General features: G+C 36.2%; 2 protein-coding genes across 3 annotated transcripts; one reads left to right on the forward strand and one right to left on the reverse strand.

Annotated features, from left to right (window-relative positions):
* Positions 1-9,690: 9,690 nt before the first annotated feature.
* On the reverse strand, positions 9,691-12,946 carry LOC122276357. 2 transcript variants are annotated; one of them, XR_006228839.1, is made up of 2 exons: positions 10,655-12,946; positions 9,691-10,356 (listed from the first exon to the last, which is right to left on the reverse strand). XR_006228839.1 is itself a non-coding variant. In XM_043086000.1 (2 exons), exons 1-2 carry the CDS (start codon positions 10,922-10,924, stop codon positions 10,134-10,136), a joined length of 465 nt encoding a protein of 154 aa, XP_042941934.1. In that variant the 5' UTR covers positions 10,925-12,654; the 3' UTR covers positions 9,691-10,133. The 2 variants fall into 2 exon arrangements, 1 of the variants encoding a protein (XP_042941934.1); XM_043086000.1 differs by having other exon boundaries at positions 9,691-10,328; positions 10,655-12,654.
* Positions 12,947-13,010: 64 nt separating this feature from the next.
* Positions 13,011-23,985, forward strand: LOC122276356 (disease resistance protein RUN1-like). The gene is made up of 5 exons (XM_043085999.1): positions 13,011-13,817; positions 14,109-14,859; positions 21,574-21,924; positions 22,033-22,308; positions 22,461-23,985. Exons 1-5 carry the CDS (start codon positions 13,336-13,338, stop codon positions 23,871-23,873), a joined length of 3,273 nt encoding a protein of 1,090 aa, XP_042941933.1. The 5' UTR covers positions 13,011-13,335; the 3' UTR covers positions 23,874-23,985.
* The last annotated feature ends 2,955 nt before the right edge of the window (positions 23,986-26,940 follow it).

Below are 26,940 nucleotides of genomic sequence, written 5' to 3' on the forward strand. Positions count from 1 at the left end.
GGTGGCGCACGGTGGAGATCGGCTATGAAAGGTGGAGAAAGGCCGTGGGAGAGTGAGGGAGAGTGTGACGGCTAGGGGTCACGGTGGGGCATGAGATTGGCTAGGGGAGGTCACCGGTGGATGGGGAAACCGATGGTGGTGGCGGTGAGGTGGCACAGTGGCGCACGGCGGCAGAACGGAGGAAAAGCCGTGGGTCTTGGTGGGCTTCGTGGTGGTGAACAACGGTGAGTTAGGGGCTAAGCTTGGTTGAGGATGTTGGCTGATGAGAGAGGAAGCTATAGTGGTAGTGGTTGCGCTGTTGGGTGGCGCACGGCGGCCCAGTAAGTTCATGGCCATTTTGGGCTCTACACAGCTAGGAAAGAGAAGGATGAGGTGTGGGGGTGGTGGCTGGGGTGGGTGAGGTCGTCGGCGTGAGGGTAGGGCTGAGCACCGATTCAACCGGAGTCGGTTTTGGCCTCCTCCGACTCCGACTCCGACTTTGTCGGAGGCCGAATCCGACCTCCAACTCCGACACCGCTTACACCCCACTCCGCTCCGACTCTAACTCTGACATGTCGGAGCGGAATCGGAATTGGGCTTTTTGTTGGGCTTTTTTATTGGGTTTTTTTTTAGACTTTTTTCTTTGACCCAATTACCATTTCAATTTTACAATTTGCAACTCTAATCGGATTTGGGCTTCTATATCAATTTTTTTTTAAAATATAATTTGAGATTTCTAATTTATCTAACCAAAATTATCACATTAGAAAATAAAACTAAATTCAAAATCTATCACTATAACAAATAAAACTAAATTCAAATGTGCAACCAAAATTAAAAACTAAATACACACATTAAAATTACATAACCAAAATTAAAGTATGCTGGCCATAGAATTGGCTAATTCTGCATTAAGATGTTAAAGTATAGGAAATTAGTATTACAAAATGTTAAAATCAACTCATATAACAACTTAAAAAAATCTCTAAATACATTACCTGAGTCGAACTTATAGCTCTCTGCATCATCAGTGGCTTCAGAATAATTTTGACTCAAGCATATGGGAGTAGACTTCAACCAATTTTGCGAGCACACGAGAGCTTCTACAGTTCTAGGAGCCAAAGAGCTCCTAAAAGGATCCAGGACACGGCCTCCTGTGCTAAATGCTGACGCAGATGCAACGGTGGTGATAGGAATAGCCAAGATATCTCTTGCCATTAGAGCAAGAACTAGATACTTGGTGGAGTTGACTTTCCACCAAATTAAAATATCGAAACTCCCCATAGGAATCTCAATGTTCTCCAACAAATACCGCTCTAACTCCGACTTACAATCCATCAAGGATGCTGTATGCTCTTTATGGAACTCCCTAAAAGAATCCAAGGGATCATAATCTGTAACAGTACTACTACTCCCCATTGATGCACTAGCTTCACCGCTTTGAGTTTTGTTAGCACCAGTTACGCACCCACCACCAAACTCTACATATGCCTCATACAAATATTCCATATCCCTCTTGAGGAGTGCAACAAACTCCTCACCCTTCTCCTCACCCAATGTTTTCTTGAACCAATATGCTTGAGTAACCAATTTGAACCGCGGATCAAGAATAGCAGCAATAAACAACAACCGAAAGAAATACAGATTGGATAATAGATGCAATGGTTAGAATGTCATTTCAAATTATATGTAGTAAGGATTGTTTTATTAATGAAGTTCAACTTGCTAAAAAAAGAAAGAAATAAATAAAATAGACTCGAGGAATTTAAGAGGAAAGTGAAAGACTAATTGAGCTTTGCATCTTCATTTTCTTTTCTATATTGCAATCCTTCTTAGTCAAAAATTACTCTCCAGACTACGTAGGGCCATGGGGACTTAATAAAAGACACCATTGGCCCAAGCCTACACTCTATGACTCAAGTTTTAATGAAAATTCAACAAAAAATCGCAACGAGTCATTATCAAGTTGAATGAACCGCAAAAATTATGGAGAAGCATCTTAAACCGGACTGATTTTCCTCCTAATAGTGTGTCCCATACTAATACTAAAATACCAAAAGCATAATCACAACTTCGGCCACGAGCAACCAAATTGACATGAAAAACTATCCAGTACATAGTGTGTCCCATCCAACATTCCAACCGCATGCTAAATGCAAAGGGACCCGTACAAAAATAGCACACAACAATCCTAAAATCCACAACTATCCAGCGATTCCAGCACACAAACAAACATAATATCCACAACTATCAAGAAAATAAACAAAAATATTGCAAAAATAGTTCAGATATACAAATTATAGAGAGAGAAAGAGAGAGAGAGAGGCACTCGGTTACAACTCAAAATGAGATTTATGGGTTCACAAGTTCACGGAGGGACGACGGAGGAGCTCCGGCACGGCACGGGTTCAGAATCTTCAGATGAGAGGTACGGGTTCACGGGTTGGTGAAGGTTGAGATGAGAGGAAACGGCACTGAGGGAGAAATCTGATTCAACGAAGGGGGAGGGAATTCAGGGGGGGGGTGTGGGGGGGGAAAACCCTAATAACTTAACAAAAACGGCGCCGTTTGGGGTTATTTTAACCCCAAACGGCGCCATTTGGGGTTAAAAATTGGGAAAAAAAAAGGGGTACGGCGCCGTTTACTGATTCGGTGATTCCTATTTCTAAATTCTACAATCTACTGCTATTTCTAAATTCTACAATCTACTAATCTACTTTAAACAATAAAAATAAATTAATAAGTTAGTAAAAATATATTTAAGTTAGTAAAAATATATACTATTATATATATTATATATTAGTAATACACTAATACTAATACTATTAGTCTATTAATATATAGTAAATTAGTAATATTTATTAATTTATTTACTATAGTCTAATAACTAGATAGTCACCATAGTCTAGATGTAATAACTAGTAACTAATAATATCTAATAACACTAGTTACATTAGTACTAATAGATAATAACTTAAAGATACTAATTTAATATACATATAGCTAATATATACTATTAAATATATTATATATTAGTAATACACTAATACTAATAGATAATAACTTAGAAGAATATTAATTAATATATATTAACTAATAGTATACTATTATATATTAGTAATACACTAATACTAATACTATTAGTCTATTAATATATAGTAATATTTATTAACTTATTTACTATAGTCTAATAACTTATAACTGGATAGTCTAGATGTAATAACTAGTAACTAATAATATGTGATAACTAAATTACTAATAGATAATAACTTGAAGATAATAACTTAAAAGATATTAATTTAATATATACAACTAATAGTATACTATTATATATATTAGTAATTTACTATATACTAATAGTCTAATACTATTAGTCTATTAGTATATAGTAAATTAGTAATATTTATTAACTTATTTACTATAAGTTTATAACTAATAACTAGTGCTAATTGCTAGTATATTATTGGATTTAACTAATGATGTTACTATATTTATATTTATATGATTACTATATAGAAAAACACATATATTTTTTATAAAATATGTACACTAGCGGAGCGGAGTCGGATACGGAGTCGGAGTCGGAGTCGAAATAGGGAGTCGGAGTCGGAGGATCGGAGTCGGATCGGAGCGGAGTCGGAGTCAGAAATAAGAAAAAGGAATGGACAGAAGTAAGATCCAGTGTTTTCAATCTGGGTCTCAAAACTGATTCAACGAAATATATTCTAAAACGGCAAATTTAAATAAAATAATTTAAACGCAGTGACTTAGTAAAATAAAATAATAAAATCTAACAATATACTGATTTAAAATAAAAGGCACAATAAAATAAATAAAAACTAAATAAAAACACTACAACTCAATATTAATAAAATAAAATAGTTAAAACCCAACAATAAAACAATTCAAGCTAGAGATTAATTTAAATGTAAAATAATTATTAATATCAAGAAAACACATTATTTAAATCTCACAACTTAAAAAAAATCATAAAACAATATAACGAGAAACACATTTAATTTCAAATAAAAGAACCACTAATTATAATAATTTAAATAATCATTTAATAAAAATATACGTAAATACGGGGTATCACATTTGTTTTTGAAAAGAAATCTAAAAATAGCCTCAATTATGTGTTCTGCATATACATAAAATCTATATAAGAAAAGTATTTTCCGTCATGATTGGTGTAGACATGAGCTAATTTTGTGCATTCTGTTTTCTGAACTATGCAAAAAGAGCGAATATGAAATTTATGAAAATGTGTGCATGTGATGTGAAAATGTTTTGAATCTGTTTTTGAAAATGTGAAATGATCTGAATTTATTTCAATACTCTGTTTTGATATGAAGTGGTATTTGAAAAACCTTTGTCATGACTTTCTAATTCTGTTCTAACTCTGATTCTGGTTTTGATATAGTGATTCTGATTTTGTTTTACTCTAATATCTTGCCCTGTCACGGGATACAATAGTGACCTTTGGCCCTGTCACGAGATACAATAGTGACCTCTGGCCCTGTCACGGGATACAATAGTGATCTCTGGCCCTACCATGAGATATAATAGCGACCTTTGGCCTTACCACGAGATATAATAATGGTCTCTGCTCTTAGCGCAATCGCTTTGGTAACATGGTGGTTTATATTCGATCTGCTTGGTTTTCTGCAGAATGCACAACCTTACGATGGAGGTTAAACATGGGTTTCTATTTTGATATGATATGATAAGATGAAGATGTTAGTTATGTTGTGCCAAAGGTGTATTTGAATATGGTTTTTTAATATGGACAGTTTGAAGTGTCACTTTGATTTTCTAATAATATGTATTTTTGAGATTTGCATATTGAAACTGAAATGTTTTGTTTCTGCATTATGAACTATATGAAAATGCTCATGTTTACATACTAGTATATGTTCTCTGCTTACTGAGTTGTTGATAACCCACCCCTTATCTCCATAATATTTTTCAGATGATTTTGGAATAGTTCAGCTAAGGATCAGAATTATGGAGCATGGGTGAGATGATTATTTAAGTATAGTGGATTGCTCATAGAAGATTTCTCAGGATTATTGGATTTTATTAAGAGATTTTGTAGTATTATGATGAAATGTGAGTTTTAAGTTACAAGAAGTAACTCTCCGACCCCTACGGGACTGGAGCTTTACCAAGATTATGTAAGAAAAATTTGGAAGCAAGCGATTTTGATCCAGTTATTGGAATACAAGTTCTCATTGAAAGATCTTTCGTGATTGTATACAAAAACAAATTGCAGACGCATGACTTGATTTATACAATTGACGTGTAGGAATATTGTTCATCAAGAATCTCCCAACAAGCGAGGAAAGCGTAGCCGATTATGGTCACATGAGGATATTCTTCATGTTCTTTTTAAAAAACACGGTAAGAGCGACATGGAAAGAAAAAAAAAAAAAAAAATTCTAGGCAAACCTAATAGAAAAATACATATATATATAATTTTATTATTTTTCTTCTTTCAATTGAGTCCTAACATTTTGTCATCCACTTGTTCTATGATTTACTAGGGAACTAATGCAATTCAAGGCATAAAGCTAGATTTGCTCAAAGAAAAAGACATTTTGCTTAATCCTAGAGCCTTTACAAAAATGAAAAGGCTTAGACAGCTTATAATCCAAAATTCTTGCTTTTCGAAGGGTCCAAAGAGTTTGCCCAATGAGCTAAGATTTATTGATTGGGCTGGATACTCATCACCATCTCTGCCGTCCAATTTTAGTCTTCAGAAACTTGTTGTTCTCAACATGTGTCAGAGTAAAATCAAGCAATTTGAAGGAATAAAGGTGAAGTTATGATATAAATTTCGTATCTCTTTTCTGGTTTTTAAAATAAGAATTTAGATGCTAGATCAATTTTTCTTTTAAAAAAAGTTACTTGTAAAAAAAAATTATATGGGTAATTCTTGGAAGCTGATACATTGGTCCTTTCTCCTTTATTTTCCAGGTTTGTGAAAATCTGAGAGTAATAAATTTTTCTTGCTGTTAATACTTGACGTTCATCCCTGATGTCTCAATGATGGAAAATCTTGAGAGTTTGGATCTTCTAGGCTGTCGCAATTTAGTGAGGTTCATGAATCCGTTGGATTTCTTAAAAAACTGTTTCGTTTGGATGTTATAAACTGCTCTGAACTTAGACGTCTTCCTAGCCTGAAGTTGCCATGTCTTGAAAGCCTATATGTTTGAACGGGCACAAGTATGGAGAGATTTCCAGATATTGTGGTAGAAATGCATCGTTTAAGGGAAATTAATTTTATAAACAGTCCCATTCAAGAATTCCCTTCACCAATTGAATATCTCATTGGGCTTGAAAGGATAACAGTACGGTCATGCAAGAACTTTAGAGATCTCCCTAGAAGCATTTCTAAGTTGCCACGTTAAAGGTGTTGCACAAACCTTGGAAAGTTTCCAAAACCGTCATCATCATCATCTACAAGTTCGGGTTGGCTGGCTTGGTCAAAGAGGAACAAAACTCAAGGTATGAGCCTAGAAGCATTTCTAAGTTGAATAATGTATCAACTAATGTACGGTCATGAAAGCTTTTGAATCGTTTAATAATGTATCAAGAAATAAGAAAAAAAAAATAATTAAAATGATAATAAATAGTTTTTATTTTAAAAATGCATTTATATCCAAACTCAACATATATAAATATACAGAGATTTTATTTTTTCCCTTTTTCTTATAAATTTTCTAATGAAAGGAAAATCTCGAAAGAGAGTATTTATTTATCCAAAACTACAAGCGCCATAATTCCCTTACTTGAAATTAACAAGCCAACCGGATTATCATTCAATTATTGAGGATGGTGAAAACTGAAATCCCAAACTAGAACTCAACCTGAACTCATTTTTCACACTACTTCAGTTTTGGTGAATACTTGGAACTTTCATGTAAAGAAAATTGCATGATTATGAGGAACTTCAAAATTCAAGTTTTTGTAATTTCATCAATTTATGTGCTGCTCAAATAACATACATTTCAACAAACCTAGCTAGTATAGTACTTACATGGCATAATTTTATTTAACATATAAGTTTTAAAATTTGAATCATACAAATCAAATCTTATCATTTAAGTGATGTGGATGTTGTTTTCTACACACTAACTTGAAAATAGAATAATACTTTCAACTAGTATGATACATTATGTGAGCATATAAAACTTCTACTACCCGAATTTCTTCTTATTTCAAAACTACAGCATATTATAGATCATTATCAAAGAGGATTCCCATGTAGGATTGTGGCGACTCCGTAATCAGTCAGGAATGCAAAGAATAAGTAATTAAACAACAACATCATTTCCACAAAAACGACTTTCAAGCTTAAAATGCAAATGAGTTGGGCCAGTTGGCAACAAAGATGGAAATTTCAATGTTTTGCAAAGGCTACATTACATACATAATTATTATGTGCTCTGTTCTTTACTTGCGTACTTAACAATGAAGTAGGGAAAATAACCTTTTGAATATGATTTTTAGCCTATCTACAAATCGGAAAATGATTTGTACTAGGGGTGCTACCCTGCCCCCTTGCACTCACATGGGTGGGGTGGTCACTTTTCATCTTGCCCTAGCCTTTCCCCGAGTTACTGTCCGCTCACTCTAGTTCTTTCCTCCTTGGCTTGGTCAGAGCGTGGAGTGTGTTGCCGGCATTGCTGAAGTTGTCAACCTGATCCATGAACTCCCCTAGTGTTGCGGGAGTCCTTCTTGCCAGCTCTGCCATGAACTAGGACCAAGGCCATACTCCTCCTAGGAGCACTATGGGGGTTATCTTCTTGTCCTGGCCATCCATCGTCATGCACTTCTTGTTGAACCTGGACAAGTATGGCGTCAGGCTTTCGTCCTCCCCTTGTTTGATGATGAGGTACGCCATAGGACGCCTTCTTCACTTGCTCACCATAAACTGAGCAAGGAACAGACGGGCCAGTTCCCTGAAACTGTCTATAGACCCCGACGTCAGGGACCCAAACCACACTCTTGCTGGTCCTTTCAAAGTCAGCGGGAAGACTCTATAAGACACTTCCCCTGGGAAACAGTGTAGGATCATGTGTGCCCTAAAGGTTTCCAGGTGCTCGAGCGGGTCTGCGGTTCCCGTCATACATTTTCATGAAAGTGACTTGAAACTTTGGTGGTAAGGGCACTGCCATCACTTCCTCGCTATAGGGCAGGCCCATGTTGGTGAGTAGTTGGTCCACTAATGACGAGGTGCCCATCTTTCTTGCCATCTCCTCATATTTTTCCTTAAGGTTATGCAGCTCATTTTGCATGTTCCTCATTTCCACCTCTGTGTGACCCTCCTCGCCAGCTTTTCTGGATCCAACATGCTCACTATTGCTGGGTTCCACATCGTTCCTTGCCTCGTTGGTGGTTCCCTTGAGCGACCTGTTATCTTTTCGTAGGGTATCCACCTGAATAGTTAGCTTTTCCCACCAGCTAGTCCATGGCAGCTAATTTGGCTTCCATGTTCATTGACATTGCTTCCTCTTGTCCCCAGGTCGTCTAAGAATGAGTTCTCGCAAGCATACAAAGGATACGTGAAGTCTATTAAGATCCCACAAATGGCGCCATTGTTAACATCGTGTTTTGCACATCTTTGGGCCGAGCTCTCAGTAAATTGGGTCTTCGGTCTTGGGCTTACAAATACAAAGAAAATACCGCTAGACGGGGATCGTGGTGGTGGCCGAAGAGTCTTCGATGCCAAAATCATTCTTGCCTTAAAATTTTGTGTAAGTGAATAAAGAGTTCAGAGAGAGTTCCAAGTACTTGGGGATTACCTTTTATATCCCATTTCTTGGGTCAGTTGCCCATGCCTTGTGTTAGGGAGATGTGTCCCCTCAGCAGTTCCTTTAGTCAGGTTCCTTTAACGTGGCATAACTTTTGGAGTGGTGCAATTAATGCGGCTTAACTTTTGGGGTGGCATAACTTTTGAAAAGGTCAACATACTTGTGTAAACAACTTCAATTGACTTCTTTTGCACTTTTCTTGTAGTTTTAATTTATATTTTGCTATTTTTTTATACTTTATGTTATGAGCAATATCATTTAATATATCTAGTATTGTTGTTTTTCAATTATCAATCTTTTTTAATTTGAAATTCTATTTTTAATTTTAAACTTCACGTAATGAACAATATCTAGTGAAATGGACAAAAAAAATTCCATTTTTTAATGAATAATGAATAATGAATAAAAAATCTAGTTATCTAGTGTAATTTTATGTAATGAAATGAATAAAGTTTTTACTCATATTTTACAAATTTTTTAATACTTTATGGAATGAATAATATCATTTAATATATATAGTATTTTTTTTATTAATTCAATTCTCAATATTTTTTAATTTGAAATTTCATTTTTAATTTTAAAACAGTTCATGCTCAAACGTTAATGACTATTACCTGAACGTTAGAATGACTAATTTATACGTTCGAACGTAAGTGGGCTTAACGTTCAAATGTACATGAACAATTCGAATGTACCATTTTATATGTTAACATGTAACCCTTGAAAAACGACATCGTATGATTTATGTTCGAACGAAACATTATCATAGTTCGAACGTATAACCATTTCTCGTCCACTTTTAATGACGGTTTCATGAAACTTGGGTCCAATTAGTGTGTTAGGTCTGCGATCAACATCCTACACCGTTACCAATTGGGTCCACAATAATGGATACAGAACAAACCAATCAATTCCTTAAGAAGTGGTTGAATTTTCATTGTCATCCTTAATTTGTAAACGTGATAGAACACACACATGGCGAGTGTTATATAACATTTACGCCTGGAGATGTCAGTAATTGGCACCTCATTTTCAAGCCAAGTATTACTGGAAGGTATTAGCCCCTAAGGAGAAGTAAATTGTGAAAGAATGCGATTATCACTTCGCCCTATTCATATTTCAATACATGGTTCAAAGCTAATACTTGAGAGATACCCCATGTGCAGGGGGGCCAAGGCGGAGAAGCAAACCTAGAGTTATCAGCTAAAACTATTCAGGATAGGCAGCAATCAACTGCAGACCTACCCAGCTTCCCCCTTTTTCAGCACCATAGATACTTTTCTGAGCAGCATCCAAGAAATTTCTGCCGCTAGATAAGCTGGCATGGGTAGTTTCTCACCCATCGTCCTCCTCAGCCTTCCTCAAACGTTTCCATCTTTGCTCTTCATGCAGTTCAACATCCACTTGCATCTCATACCGCCTAGTAGCCCGCTCTTCCTCTGAAAGTTTGGGAGCAACATTGTGACGCTTGAAGTGTGACTCAATCCCATTGTGATGACTTGAATCACAATACCCTCTGCCTTCTCTTTCCTTTTCATCAACATCAAGTGTCAATTTTCTGATGAACACAGAATAGAAGCAGAGGAAAAATGAAATGACAACCTTTCATGAATGGATTGAATGAATCAATTACAAGTATTGAATGTATTCAATGATTGATAAAGAACCCTGAGTTATACTACTTATAGAGATTTTTTTAAAGTGAAAAACTCTTGAACCATCACTTCTTAAGTTTTTGGTTTTTAACTCCTTAAGTTTCTGGTTGTTAACTCATTCCAAAGATCAACAGCCGAGGCAACATAAAGCAAACTGTTCCTTATTTCTTTAGAAATGGAATTCATTAACCAAGAAAGTACCAAATTGTTAACACGCAGCCAAGCACTATGAAGAACAAGTTGATCAGCAGGAGTAGCAGCAATCGAACCATTAATGAATGCCACCTTGTTCTTGACAGTCAATGCCATGGTGATTGATCGACTCCATGCAATGTAATTATCTCCAGAAAAAATTTCTGAAACGAGGAGGGCACCAGGATTGTCATTTGGATGTAGATAAGAAGGACTAGAGGAATAATCTGAGAGATTTATGACAGAGCGAGGAGAAGTGGCAGAATTGGTAGAATCCATTTCAGGAATCTATTAGAGAAAGTGCAAGAAATGAAAGAAGACGAAGAAGACAACAACAAAAATTCTCGAGCAGAATTTTGTAATTCAGATTTCAAGAATTCAAAGTTTTAGAGACGAGAAGATGAATTTGCAGAAGCAAGAATGATTTTCAATCTGATACCATGTCAATTTTCTGATGAACACAGAATAGAAGCAGAGGAAAAATGAAATGAAAACCTTTTGTGTGAATGAATTAATTACAAGTACTGAATGTATTTATACTAATGAAAGACAATAACAGAAAATAACTAACTTTCTGAATCTTTTTCTAATTTAACACATGCTATTTTAGACTTTAATTCCATTTGCTCAATTTATGAGGCTATACTACAACATCAAGATTTCTGTCTACTAGTCTTCCCCTTTTCCCCTTCTGCAGTGACATTTTCTAAATCTGATTGTTTCCTGGATGATCAATGCTTTTGATTCTTTAAACAGCTATGATGGTGCTTCATCCGGGGCTCCTTTTCACTATGAGCCTTCTTCTTGGGTTTCTGTTCTTCAACCTAGCAAATGATCTCATAATTGAGAACAATCAGAAACATCTTTAATTCCAAATTTTTCAAGAAATGATAAGCTTAATTCCTAATGCATTTTTCGAAGAAGTTTAGACTATTGCAGCTCATACATTTTCCAACTGAAATTCTCCTCCAGAATATCATTTAATTCTTGTTTTTCTTTGGACAATGAATAACTAATCCTATTTACAACAGCACAAACTCCTTGAAGCGAAACTTGACCAACCAAAACACCTTAGCACAAAATACTCCTGTATTTCTCTCTTTATTCAAACCATTATAGTACTTTCCAACTAGCTACATAAATCAATAATTCTAACCCAGGGGAAAGAAAAACATTTCTGTTGTAGAAGTAGCTAATTGCATCTCATCTCACTTTTCAGTTTTATATATTTTTTGACAACCAGAAGTTTGACTTCCACAAACAATCCCTATACAGTGAACAAGTATTTTAGTCAATTTAAAATGAGCATAGCAAGTTAAGATTAGATTGTAAACTCTAGTTCCGCGAAACAGCTTCTAAACTGTTGTACCAGAAACCCTTTTTTTTTTTCTTTTTTTATGATAGGTAAAGAAACTTTCCCATCAATGATTCAATAGCATCACCTTATACCACATCCAACAGAAGCCAGAGACTTGTTTGCCTAAAGAGTCTCAAATAGTCCACATAAACAGCTCTTAATATTCCCCTTTAGATCAAACAAATCATAAATATTCCCCATTTTTTAATCCCGAGACGAATTGCGAGAATAGAACCCCATAAAATTTCTTTCCAGCGTAAAAAATTGAGAACAGGAGGTGGACGTTCCACGGTGAGTGAAGGTGCAGATCAAGAGAGAGAGAAAAGGAGGGTGTCGGGCTAGAGAAACAGAGGCTCGGTGCGGCGGACCTTTGTCTTTAGGGAAACAACACTTCTCGTCTAATATTTATTAAAATGATTAATCTTTTCATATGATTTTAAAGTTAATTCAATATTAGATTACGTGATAAACGCGGAGAAGCTTCTTATCTTCTCCATGGGAATTATACTGAACGACTACATCAAAGCTTACGTGATAAACGCGGAGAAGTAAATCATGTGATTCCCAAGCTTCTCCATGGGAACGAACATCCATTCTTCCTTGTGTTATGTGCGTCACACGTTCTTAACACTGAGTTGACCCAATTGAGTGTCTCTGGCCTCTTTTGGTCATGTGCGATCCACATCATGACGTGCATGGCAATTATTCCTGCAAGCAACAAATTGTCTATTAAAGGTATTCAAAAAGAAAACACGTGTGGGGTACTCACTAAAGAAACCATGGATTCTTACGGGAGTCATTATTTTCCAAGCAAAGGGAGAAAAAGCTATAGAAAGAAAAAGCAAGTGTTGTGAGCTTTCTTGGATCCTTCGGTGAAAGAAATGTAATTAAAGGTATTCAAAAAGAAAACACGTGTGGGGTACTCACTAAAGAAACCATGGATTCTTAGGAGGGTCATTTCAATTTTCAGAGCGAAGGGAGAAAAAGCTATAAAAAGAAAAAGCGAGTGTTATGAACTTTGTTGGATCCTTCCGTGAAAGACAGAGAGATGGGAGAGACAAAGACTGAGGGCAAGTTTTTCTTCGAAGCGACGCGTAATGCATACCTTTTTTTGACAAAGAAGAAGAAATTTGCTGATCAGTTTGAAAGTAGCAGCTTCTCTGGTAATGCCCAGGAAATTTCATTAGAGTTTAATTACACAGTGACAGTGACCCACTCATACCATCTTGATCCACTTCCTTAATATAAAGCTCCTTACTCACATGTCTCTCTGCACTCAATAACTCGTGACCCTTCTTCCTTCAAAGAAGCTACCAAGATTTCAATCTCTTCCATGGCCATCCCAAATGTCTCCTTCACCTCCCCTTCTTCTTCCCATCCTCGGATTCATGATGTGTTTCTGAGTTTCAGAGGGGATGATACCCGCAACACCTTTACCGGTCATCTACATCACGCTCTCATTGAAAAGGGGATCAAAACCTTCATAGATGACAAGGATCTTCGGAAGGGAGACGAAATCTCCACACTTTTGGAAGCCATTGAACAATCTAAAATTTCCATCATCATCTTCTCTAAGACCTATGCCACTTCCACGTGGTGCTTAGATGAACTTGTCAAGATTCTCGAGTGTCGGAAATCGATCGGCCAAATGGTTCAACCCATTTTCTACGATGTGGATCCTTCAGATGTGCGGAAGTTTATAAAAGTGATCGATATGCATGAAAATAAAGTCAAGGATGATATACAAAGGGTGTTGAGGTGGAAGGTGGCTCTCAAAGAAGCAGCCAATTTGTCCGGTTGGCATTTGAACAATGGGTACGCTTTTAGTTTTTTTTTAATGCAAGCATTGATATCAAATACATGAGGTGTAACCAAATAGGTCTCTCTCCTCTTTTTCATTTCTCTCTGATTTTATGGTAACTGCACTTAATCGGTTCCAATTCCTTCTAGCTGCTTTACTTTTCATTTCTTAATTCCTCTATATTTGTGGCACTAGAGAAAGCCTTGATCAGATTCTTCTTAATTAGCAATTTCTAGATTGATCCTGACATGCTTTTGATATGTAACAGTATGATTTCTAGATTGTCCTGTTTGAATGGCATGCAGGAATGAGTCCGATTTTATCCAGCGCATTGTTGAAGAGATATCAAGTATATTAATGAAGCACACATTTTTAGATGTTGCGAAGAACCCAGTCGGATTAGATTCTCATATAGTGGCCATGAGTGAGTTGTTGAGTGTTGAGAATGATGACGTTCGCATGGTTGGAATCCATGGAATTGGTGGAATAGGTAAAACCACTATCGCAAAAGCTGTATACAACTCCTTTGCTCTTGAATTTCAAAGTTGCTGCTTTCTTGCTGAAGTCCGAGAAACTACAAACGGGTCCGGCCTTGTTCCATTACAAGAAAAACTTCTATATGAGACCTTGGGCATGAATACCAACTTAAAGGTGGGAAGTGTGGATGGAGGAATTACTTTAATAAAGGAGAGGCTCTGCCATAAGAAGGTTCTTTTAGTTCTTGATGATGTCAATAAGGTGGAACAACTTGAAAAATTAGCAGGAGATAAGAATTGGTTTGGTCCAGGAAGTCGAATCATTATTACAACTAGAGATCAACATGTGCTAGATACTCATGGAGTAGAAAGAAGATACAAGGTCCAAGAATTAAGTGCTGCTGATGCTCTTCAACTTCTTAGTTTGAATGCTTTCCATAAGTCTTATCCTGAAGAAGGGTATGAGGAGCTCATAAATAGTGTGGTTCAGTACGCCAAGGGCCTTCCCTTGGTTCTAGTGGTGTTGGGGTCTTTCCTATGTGGTAGAAGCAAACCTCAATGGGAAAGCACAATACGTAAAATGTTGGATTTTGAATAAATCCGAGATCACCAAGATCTCTTATCAAAATTGTGAAGAAAATTAACAAAGAACATACCTCCAATTTGTGATGAGTTTTCCATGGAGATGTAAGAATTCCTGCAAAAGAGAAAGAGAAATTTCTCTATGGAGTGAACTACTCTCTACCCTCTTTTTCTTCTTTTTTGTGTTTTCAATTACCGTGTGTCTATCAGCCCTCACTTTTTAAAGAGATGTGATAAAAGGGCCAGACAAAAAACACTAATAGAACTTAATGGGTTAGTTCTATTTAATTGGGGTGAGAGTAGGGGCCTCCATGTGTCTATAAAAAATAACCCATCCCATTATAAGTTTAATGATTAAACTATAATGCTAGTCCATTAAAAACAAATACAACAATCTTCCACTTGGACAGCATTATAATTAATCACAACATAAACGCAAACACTCATTTCCAGAAGAAGCCCCAGAGATAAATCTTAATGTCTTTAAAACAATAGGCCTTGTCCAAAAAATGCAGTTGTAGTACCTAGTCTAGTGAATATATCGACAGGATATATGACACTAAACTTATACTCACAAGCACCTGACTCAGGCATAGACTAAATAGATTATCTCTGACAGGTAATAAGCCTTGTCCATAATGCGCGTGACTCAGACACGAGACTAATCAATATGTCTCAATACATAAAGTATGTCCTGTCCAAAATGCGCGTGACTCAGGCATGAGACCAAACATAATGTCTCATTATATAAACAATCGCCTTGTCCAAAATGCGCGTGACTCAGGCACGAAACTAATCAAAATGTCTCAATACATAAAGTACGCCCTGTCTAAAATGCGCGTGACTCAGGCATACATTGACATGGATATATATAAAAAACAGAATATGAGCATAAACAATATAAGTAAACAGTCAATGATCACATAACTCCCACTAACTAATTACAACAGAAGACTCTAACAATCCCAAATGAGTCACATGCTCCTGAAACAATTTTGGAGCTAAACCTGTAGTTAGTGGGTCAGCTAACATGTGTTCTGTGGAAACATGCTCAACACAAATACAAGACTCGGCTATTTTCTCTCTAACAAACAAAAACTTAATATCAATATGTTTGGAACGAGAAGAACTTATGGTGTTTTGAGAGAAAGCAACTGCTGCAGAATTGTCACAAAATATCTTCAGTGGCCTCGAAATGGTGTTCATAACACCTAGTCCCAAGATAAAGTTTCGCAACCATATAGCCTGACATGTAGCCTCATAACAAGCTACGTACTCTGCCTCCATTGTAGAGGAAGCTGTAAGTGTCTGTTTGACACTTTTCCAAGAAACAGCTCCTCCTGCCATCATAAAAACATAACCGGAAGTAGATTTCCTGTCATCTAAACAACCTGCAAAATCGGCATCAGAATATCCAACTATATCAAGAATGTCAGATCGCTGATATGTAAGCACTAGGTCTTTAGTGCCTTGCAAGTACCTAAGTACTTTCTTTGCAGCTTTCCAGTGAGCCAAACCAGGATCACTCAAGTATCTTCCAAGTACACCAACAACATAAGCAATATCAGGTCGTGTACATACTTGAGCATACATTAAACTGCCCACAACTGATGAATAGGGAATCGTTTGCATTTGAGTTCTCTCATTATCATTCTGAGGACATTGAGACTTAGAAAACTTATCACCCTTTATAATAGGTGCTTTCCCAGGAGAACAAGAATGCATATTAAACCTACTTAAAACTCGATCAATGTAGGTTTTCTGAGACAATCCAAGAATGCCTTTAGTTCTCTCACGAAATATCTGGATGCCCAAAACATAAGAGGCCTCACCAAGATCTTTCATATCAAAATGAGATGATAACATGCGTTTTGTCTCAAACAGAAGCTCAATGTCATTTGTGGCGAGTAATATATCATCAACATAAAGAACAAGAAAGATATACTTACTCCCATTGATCTTTAAATATATGCATTGATCAACAAGATTTTCCTTGAAATCACAAGAGGTAACAATTTCGTCAAACTTCAAGTACCATTGTCTTGATGCCTGTTTAAGCCCATAAATGGACTTATTAAGCTTACATACCATGTGTTCCTTTCCTTCCACTTGAAAACCATCTGGTTGCTTCATGTACACATCCTCAAATAGATGTCCATTGAGAAAAGCTGTTTTGACATCCATTTGATGCAGCTCGAGATCAAAATGAGCTACCAATGCCATAATAATTCGAAAAGAATCTTTGGTAGAAACAGGTGAGAAAGTGTCTTTATAATCAATACCTTCTCTTTGGTTAAAGCCCTTAGCAACAAGCCTAGCTTTATACCTTTCTACTTGACCTTCAGAATTATACTTGGTCTTAAAAATCCATTTGCAACCAATTGCCCTATAACCACATGGTAGTTCAACTAAGTCCCATACACTGTTTCGACACATCGATGCCATCTCATCATGCATAGCATCTATCCAATATGAAGATTGAGGACTATCAATGGCCTCATTAAAAGAGACTGGATCAAGAGACATACCAGTATTAAACTCATGCTCCTGCAAATAGACAATATAATCATTAGAAATTGCTGGTCTACGACTTCTTTGTGATCTCCTCAAAACAATATCATCTGATCTCATATCAACATCAGCTATAGCGTCAACAACCTGGTCTTGGACAATAGTACTAGTTCCCTCTGTCAATGGTGGTGCAGCAACTGCTGGGGAAGTAACCTGAACAGGTACAACAACACGCTCCTCCCTAAATACAATTTCACGTGTCGCTGAACTCCCACTGTCACTAACATCCTCAAAGAAGATGGCTCGATCAGATTCAATAATTCTAGTAACATTAGAAGGGCAATAGAATCTAGAGCCTCTTGATCCCACACAATAACCAACAAAATAACCAGTAATGGTCTTAGGATCAAGTTTCTTCTGCTGAGGATTATAATGCCTTATTTCCGCTTTACAGCCCCAAACACGAAAATGATGCAAACTAGGTCTTTTACCTGACCATAACTCATATGGAGTTTTAGGAACTGATTTACTTGGCACTTGATTCAAAATATATGTAGCAGTTTTTAGAGCCTCACCCCACAAAAATTCAGGCAAAGTGGAATGACTAAGCATACACCGCACCATATCCATGAGAGTACGATTTCTTCTTTCTGCAATACCATTCTGTTCAGGGGTTCCAGGCATTGTATACTGAGCCTCAATACCACATGCCTCGAGAAATCTAGCAAAAGGTCCAGGATTTCTACCAATTTCATCATATCTCCCATAAAACTCACCTCCTCTATCTGATCTTACCGCTTTGATTTTCTTATTTTTCTGGAGTTCCACAGCAGCCTTGAAAACCTTAAAAGCTTCCAATGAATCTGATTTTTCTCGAATGAGCTCAATACAACCATAACGAGAATAATCATCAATAAATGTAATGAAGTATCTATAATTTCCCAAAGCGGCAGGTAAAATGGGACCACAAATATCAGTATGAATTAAATCTAGAATCTCCTGACTTCTACTAATCTTTTGCTTTCTGGTTTTCGCTGGAAGTTTTCCTTTGATACAAGCAACACAAGTTTCAAAATCAGAAAAATCCAAGTCAACTAGAATGCCATCTTTAATCAACCTTTTCATTCTTTCTCTAGAAATATGACCCAACCTTTTGTGCCACAACATGGAAGAATTCTTATTGGATCTAGTACGTTTAGAGCCAACTACAGTATTCACAACAGAAACACTAGAAGAAGCAGGATTTAAAGAAGGAAATAAGTCGATTTTATATAAACCATCATACAAGGTAGCAGTACCAACTATAATACAGTCATAAAAGATTGTAGCCTTTCCATTTCCAAAATGAAAAACATATCCACATCTGTCCAAAACAGACACAGAGACTAGATTTCTTCTGATGGAAGGTATAAAAGCAGCATCAAACAAGTTCAAAACATGCTTAGAAGCCAAAATAAGTCTGATTGTACCAATGTGTTCAACTTCAACCTTCACCCCATTGCCCATATTTACTACTAACTCTGTGTCATTTGGTCTTCTGCGATTCCTTAGCTCCTGCAAAGAATTTGTAGTGTGAATGGTTGCACCAGTATCTAGCCACCAAGTATCAGAAGGTACATCGACTAGATTAGACTCAAAACACACTAGTAGTGAATGTGTACCTTTCTTATTTATCCAAGCCTTAAATCTCCTACAATCAATCCTCTTGTGCCCAAACAAATGACAAAAGTTGCACTTTCCCTTAAAGACTTCCTTCTTAGGCCCATTTGGAACACTCATACCAGCTTGTTGAGGAGGCTTTCCATATTTCTTCATCTTATGGAAGTTGCTATTATTACTCTTGAAGAACTTCTTCTTCCCTTTATCAACAGTTACCATAAAGGCAGCATGAGACTTGGCCTTTTTCATCATCTCCTCTTCTTGAGTTACAATAGCAGTCATTTCACTCAAACTCCATTCATCTTTCTGAGCATTATAAGTGGTCTTGAGTGCATCAAACTGAGGTGGTAAAGATTCAAGCACTTGCCATACAAGAAAGCTATCTGCTAACTCAACTTTCATTCCTTTGAGCTTATTAAATAAGTGAGTAAGCTTCATGATGTGCTCTCGGACTCCACTAACCCCATCATAGGTTGTGGTAGTAAGAAGTTTCATCAAAGTTCCCTTCTCTGCCTTATCAAACTTAATAAATTTCTTCCCAACGGCATCAAGATATTCTTTAGCACTATCAGTATCAGCTATGCTCAGCCTAATAGACTTGTCAATAGTATACTTCATAATCATGAGACAAGTCCTATTAGAATGCACCCATTGCTCATAACGAGTCTTTTCAGCCGCAGAACTTTCACTAGTGGGCTCAACAGGCGCATCGATCCTCAAAGCCAAATCCAAATTCATAATAGCCAAATTAATAGTAAGAGATTCATACCAATCCTCATAATTGGTTCCCGTCAGACTCTTGATGGCAGATAAAGAGAGAGACATAGCCGCATTGCCATAAGCTGAGGAGAATATAATAAAAATTATTATGCATGTGGAATAAGAAACATGCACCCATAAATGTCTCAAGGCAATCTTATATCCATGCCGAAGTTTTATTTAAAATAGACTCTTACATACTATGCTAGAGCCCATGATACATTAAAAGACTCTTACGCATGATAAAGCAGAATAATTAAATACATGGACTTAAAATGACCCGCTACCGAAAGGATAGGACTAGGCCACCAAGTGCCAAGTACTTAACTATTATCTTTATCGTCCTAAGCATCCTACCAAATAATGATTTGCCGACAGGGTAAATTCACTATTTGTATGAATCTTAGTATAATATCATTAAGCGGAAGCATGATCAATAATAACAACTCCGATAATTTGTTATTACTAGTCTCACGAGAGGTGGGTACATAGTCATTCCAAACCATCGGTATTACAACAAAATGACATAATCTCCATATAAGATTCTTTATTTCGAGAATAAAAAAAATATGTAAAAAAAAAAAAAATTAGTACAACAGCACTATTATACTACATTTTTTTTTTAATTTTATTTAATTTTATTTTTTTTAATTTTATTTTATTTATTTATTTAATATTATAATAAGTCAAACCGGGTGGTCAAACCGGGTCAAAATCGGGTCAAATCTGGGTGGTCAAACCGGGAAAAATCGGGTCAAATCTGGTGGTCAAACTGGGGTCAATTCAGCCCATATATAATCCATCAACCCATACGTATGGGCTTTGTCCACATTTACCTTTCTCAAAACTATTCCCTTAGTCAAGGGTCTAAATATCACATGGGCCAAATAGTTAGAATAAATCCAATCCAAAGCCCATACCATGAATCAAAACCCTACCCAGATAATTAACATGTTTTACCCGAGTTACTTTAGCGAAAAGGGACTCCGGCGCCGCAACCTTTCCGGACACTATTCCGGCCACCGGTTCGGCCATCCGAACCATTTTTCCGGCCGATCCGGATGAGGAGACGCCGGTGAGGACATTTCCGGCATCCTCCCATGTCTCCGGTAGTCCACTTTAGTCAAAAAAAAAAAAAAAAAAAACGAAGATACAAAAATAAAAAAAAATATTGGCCACCAAAAGTGGCGGTTTTTGACATTTCCGGTGAGCTACACACCAGTGTTGGCAACAAAAACTCAAAAAACGAAATTTTTGGTCATCCAAGAACTCCAAAAAAAAAAAAAAAAAAAAAAAGGATGAACTTGAGTGGTGAAAAAAAAAAAAAATTCACAAAACAGGAACTTATTTCCTTACAAATATGACAAGTTGGCTCTGATACCAATTGTTGGATTTTGAATAAATCCGAGATCACCAAGATCTCTTATCAAAATTGTGAAGAAAATTAACAAAGAACATACCTCCAATTTGTGATGAGTTTTCCATGGAGATGTAAGAATTCCTGCAAAAGAGAAAGAGAAATTTCTCTATGGAGTGAACTACTCTCTACCCTCTTTTTCTTCTTTTTTGTGTTTTCAATTACCGTGTGTCTATCATCCCTCACTTTTTAAAGAGATGTGATAAAAGGGCCAGACAAAAAACACTAATAGAACTTAATGGGTTATTTCTATTTAATTGGAGTGAGAGTAGGGGCCTCCATGTGTCTATAAAAAATAACCCATCCCATTATAGGTTTAATGATTAAACTATAATGCTAGTCCATTAAAAACAAATACAACATAAAATGCAAAGAAGTCTTGACAAAGATATCTATGAAATACTTAAAATAAGCTTTGATGCACTGGACGACAATGAGAAGGCTATCTTCCTTGATATTGCGTGTTTCTTTAAGGGAGAAGAGAGAGATTTTGTAACAAAAATTTGGGAAGCGAGTGATTTTGATCCAGTTATTGGAATACAAGTTCTCATCGAAAGATCTTTGGTGAATGTTGATCAACATGAACGATTGCAGATGCATGACGTGATACAATTGATGGGTAGGAATATTGTTCATCAAGAATCTCCCGACGAGCCAGGAAAGCGAAGCCGATTATGGTCTCATGAGGATATTCTCCGTGTTCTTAAGGAAAATACGGTAAGAGCACTTTAGTCCACTTGTTCTATCAATTTTATCATTTTATCATTTTTCTTCTATCAATTGAGTCCTAATATTTTTTCCTCCACTTGTTCTATGATTTATTAGGGAACTTATAATGCAATTCAAGCCATAAAGCTAGATTTGTTCGGGCAAAAAGATATTTTGCTGAATCCTAGTGCGTTTACAAGAATGAAAAGGCTTAGACTGCTTAGAATCCGTCATGCACGCTTTTCAGAGAGTCCTAAAAGTTTGTCTAATGAGCTAATATTGCTTGATTGGGATGGATACCCATCACCATCTCTGCCGTCCAATTTTCATCCTCAGAAACTTGTTACTCTCAACATGCATCACAGTAAACTCAAGCAATTCGAAGGAATAAAGGTAAATATCTTATCTCTTTTCTAGATTTTAAAATAAGAATTCAAATGTATGGATCCATTTTTCTTTTCAAAAAATTTACTTGTAAAAAAGAAATTATATTGGTAATTCTTGGAAGCTGATACAATATTGTTCCTTTCACCTTTATTTTCCAGGTTTGTGAAAATTTGAGAGAAATAAAATTTTCTTACTGTGTATACTTGACGTGCATCCCTGATGTCTCAATAATGGCAAATCTTGAGAGTTTGAATGTTAAGGGCTGTCGCAATTTAGTTGAGGTTCATCAATCTGTTGGATTTTTAAACAAACTGTCTCTGTTGAATGTTCAATATTGCTGTAAACTTAGACGCCTTCCTGACCTGAAGTTGCCACGTCTTCAAATCCTAGAACTTACTGGGTGCATAAGTCTGGAGAAATTTCCAAATATTGTTGGAGAAATTCCTCGTTTACGTGAACTTTGGTTAAATGACAGTCCCAATATTCAAGAACTGCCTTTGTCAGTTGAATATCTCATTGGGCTTCAAAGGATATCAATATTTTCATTCAAGAACCTTAGAGATCTCCCTAGAAGCATTTCTAAGTTGCCACGTCTCAGGGAGCTTGTTCTTAGGCATTGCAGAAACCTTGGAAGGTTTCCAAAATCGTCGTCATCATCATCAACAAATTTGGGCTGGCTGGCTTCGTCAAAGGGGAACAAAACTCAAGATAAGAGCCACTCTGTTGGGTGGTTTCCAGCCTTGAGAAAGTTGAAAATCATGTACTGTAATCTAGAAGAAGTTGATTTCCTCAACAGTCTTCATTGCCTTTCCACGCTAGAAGAATTATATCTATCAGGAAACAATTTCGTTAGCCTCCCTGCATCATGTAACACTGGATTTACCCATTTGCGATCGCTTGCATTGTGGCATTGCAATGGGCTTCAACAAAAGAATGCAAGTATTGATGTGTTTCCGAATGGTTTCGGAAAAATGATAACTACAATTAAAATTAGAGGAGGGGAGTTACCAGAATGGTTTCGGCATCAAACTAGGGAGATTGAGATGTGTTTCCGAGTGCCTCCACCTAAAAATGCCAAGTTAGCAGGTTTGGTTATCGGTCTTGCTTTCAAACCTCATTTTGAGCTCTCTTTCTGCAATTTGAGGGTGTCTATCATTATTAGTAATGGTCGTCAATCAACTCCCATAGCCAAATCCTACGAGGTTCCCTTTCATGGACATGAACTGGGATTAGATGGAGCACTGTGGCTGTTGTACCTTCCACGTGGTGCCCTTGAGTGGCGGGATGAGATCACCAATGAAGGGGATCACTTTGGAGTTTCATATCAAATTCATTTACGGACACCATTTGTGAAGTGTGATAAATATAATAACAGGTTGGGAGTTCATTTTGAATTCGAGCTAAACGACAACATGGATGATGATGATCCAAGAGTGATCCGGCATGACCCTTCTCCTAACAATAAGATAGCTATCTTGGAGAACGATAATTGTTGCCAACTACAGCAACAGCTAGCAGAACAACATGAACGGGCAAAGCGTGGACAAAGCAAATTTCTTTCTGATTTGTGAAATATTATTTTTTGTTTTAGAATTTAAAAAAATTGAATTACTTTTGTGTTTTTATTTAAAATTTTAGAAAAATTATAATGACTATATAATAGTTTACTTTTATTTTCTAAAACGAGTGAATTTTATTACTTGGGGACTTTTAAAAAACATTCATTAAGCCTTTCTTTTTTTTGACATATCAGTGTTGGAATCTTATAATCGGTTGTCTTTACACTTCATTTGGTTGCTTTTATTATTAACTTTTTTTAAGAAATTCATTTTACACCTCTTTTGAAGGTTCTTCAAGGTAAACTATCTTCAATTAAGAGTAATATTATGTATAAGTATTAAGTATGCAAGTTTTACACATTAAAAAAAAAAACAAAAGGAAAAAAAAGTATGCAGGATCGATACAAACTCTTTTATAAAAAATAAATAAATCTCACAAAAAATAGACTTATCTTTTTACATTTTTATATGCTAAGATCTACATTTTTATAAACAGTTTTGCTACATACAAGCACAGTCGCGTACTAATATGTGTACCAACATTGATTTATTCATACTTAAAATTTAAATTAACACTGTTTTCAATAAAATCTACTTTTTGACCAATCACATCACATTGGTGCACAGATTAGTGCACAATTGTGCTTGCAACTATACTTTTCCTTTTATAAAAGATACGCACGCAAAAGGCTTTCTTTTTTCTTTTTTTAAAGAAGATGATAATACCCTAATTTTATTGATAATCATCACTTATAACGAAGGAAAATTGTGATTACACAAACAAATATTTGGTGATAACAAATAATCAAAAAAACCCAAACTCAGGCATAATAATAATAATAATAATAATAATAATAAGGAAAATGCTATATGCAAGTGTTGTGGCGCACCCATTGCGCACGAAACATGACGTGTCTACGTTTATGGTGTTTTGAAAACAGCGTCTTCTCTCCCATTACCTTCTCCCCCTCACCTTTTTCTCTGTTTCCTGCAAATTTTCAGCACATCTCATGTTCAGTACAGAAAATTCTCAACACCCTACTCCATATTTTCTTCCATAAAAGTACCTTTTACCCTTCTTTATTTTGGCTCTCTAGACTCTAGTCTAAAAGACTTTATGCCCAACCAAAAATTTTCCAGCACGAGTTGATCTACAATTTTGCAAAGAAGAGTAAAAATTTTAAGATCGGTCTTTTTTTTTAGTTTAGTATAAAAAGTTCAGACTTTCCAAATCGGCATCTCTAATCATTTAAGGCATGAGATTTTGGCGTGGGATTTTTTCAGCTTTGGTTTTCCATGTTAAACACTGTTTGTGAAATGAATTTCATCTGAGTTTGAAGTATAATCCCTGCTTGCCTACTCTGCAAGCTGTCAAAGTTCACTACTTTGATTCCATCTTAAACCTGGATATTGGGAGAAATGTTGAAGGAATCTAAAGTATAATACTTTCTGCAAGATTTTTGTATTCACATCAGAAATATTTAAGATTTTTGCATTGTAGCTGTGCTCTCATATTCTGTGAAGAAAAAAAAAAAAGAATGAGAGGTGACTTTGCGGAAGGGGAGAAGGGAAAACGCTGGTTTCAAAATTCCAAAACTCACCGTTTAATATTACCACGTTGTGTTTAGTTGGTGGGTGCGCAAATGGTAAGCCACCACGCTTGCATATAGCATTTTCCATAATAATAAAACCTAAAATTGTCAATCACAATACAAGATACCCATAAAACCAAAGCCCACAATAGTTCAAAAGAAAAAGAACCAGCCTTAAATAAAAGACCATAACTGAAAAACCTGCAAGAAAACCAAGAAGTTGCATGCAAAGTAACAATAGTAAACAAATAAAACCAAATGCAACTTACCAGGCCACTATGAGATACGCAAATACGGAAGACCAATTCTATCTTATGCGGAGAAGGCCTCTTAACTTGTTGGGCAACCTATCTTGATCACCATACCAAGTCTTATTTAGGCCCTCAGCTCCTACATGCGAAAGACTTGTATAATATTACATCATCAAAAATGCCTTTCACATCCGTCAATTACAACTTCACTAACTCTACCTGAACTCATTTTTCACACGACTTGTTTGAGTAACTAACAGTTTTGGACCTTTGGTGAATACTTGGGAGCTTTCATGTAAAGAAAATTGCATAATTCTAAGGAAGTTAAAAATTCAAGTTTTTTTTAATTTCATTTATTTATGTACCGCTCAAATAACATACATTTCAACACACCTAGCTAGTATAGTACTTACATGACATAATTTTATTTGAAATATAAATTTTAAAATTTGAATCCTACAAATCAAGTCTTACCATTTAAGTGACCAATTTTGGACACTTGTCATCTATGAACCATGATTTAATGAATTGCTAGTGTTGTGGTAAATGGATGGGACCATGTCGTCTCTTAATTTGCAACTATGTCATGATAATGAGCAAAAACACCGAAAGATGTGAGAATACTCCACATACCTGAGTTGATGGATTTGTGGTAGGAAGCGTTATAGGAGATACATACTCTTTCCCTTTCCCTTTCCCTTTCTTCATGTACAGAATATTTAACAATATTTTAGAACAAGAAAAATTATCTGAAAAAATTGAAGTTACTTAAGCCTTTAACTAAAGCTGCTTGTTAAAGCTAGCAAGTAACAGAATTTATAGAGTTCAGGTAATTAATAGAAAAGTAAATGAAAACCCAATTAGAGAATCTTGACCTGAGAGAAGAATCTTGTTAACTAGAACTAGTTGTCAAAATGATTGCACGTGCCAACTAGCTTGATCAGAAAAATCTAGGTGCAACCTTAAAACCTGCAAAAGGAAGAACACGATCAAGAACAAATATTCGATGCCACAAATAAATGTAGGGGAAAGTTCGGTCTAGTCCGGTCCCGAGAGGTTTTGTGGACCGCACCGGACATATTCGGTTCAGGATTTTCTCACCCTGGACCTAACCGAACTCCCTAAGAACAGGGATGGTCTAGTCCGATCCGGTCTGGTCGTGCCACCTCAAACCTCCTTTTTTTTTATCCAAGGAAATTTTGTTTAATACTTATATAATTATATTGTGATATATTT

Source organism: Carya illinoinensis, chromosome 9 (genome assembly GCF_018687715.1).
Source record: "Carya illinoinensis cultivar Pawnee chromosome 9, C.illinoinensisPawnee_v1, whole genome shotgun sequence".
Lineage (NCBI taxonomy): Eukaryota > Viridiplantae > Streptophyta > Magnoliopsida > Fagales > Juglandaceae > Carya > Carya illinoinensis.

What these genes read in the sequence shown, in the direction of transcription:
- LOC122276356 (XM_043085999.1), top strand. Translation starts at nt 13,336, where the DNA reads ATGGCCATCCCAAATGTCTCCTTCACCTCCCCTTCTTCTTCCCATCCT. An exon ending in GGTTGGCATTTGAACAATGG is followed by an intron (nt 13,818 to 14,108) that starts GTACGCTTTTAG and finishes AATGGCATGCAG; the next exon opens with GAATGAGTCCGATTTTATCC. An exon ending in GGGAAAGCACAATACGTAAA is followed by an intron (nt 14,860 to 21,573) that starts ATGTTGGATTTT and finishes ATACAACATAAA; the next exon opens with ATGCAAAGAAGTCTTGACAA.
- LOC122276357 (XM_043086000.1), bottom strand. Translation starts at nt 10,924, where the DNA reads ATGGATTCTACCAATTCTGCCACTTCTCCTCGCTCTGTCATAAATCTC. An exon ending in GGCTGCGTGTTAACAATTTG is followed by an intron (nt 10,329 to 10,654) that starts GTACTTTCTTGG and finishes GTTGATGAAAAG; the next exon opens with GAAAGAGAAGGCAGAGGGTA.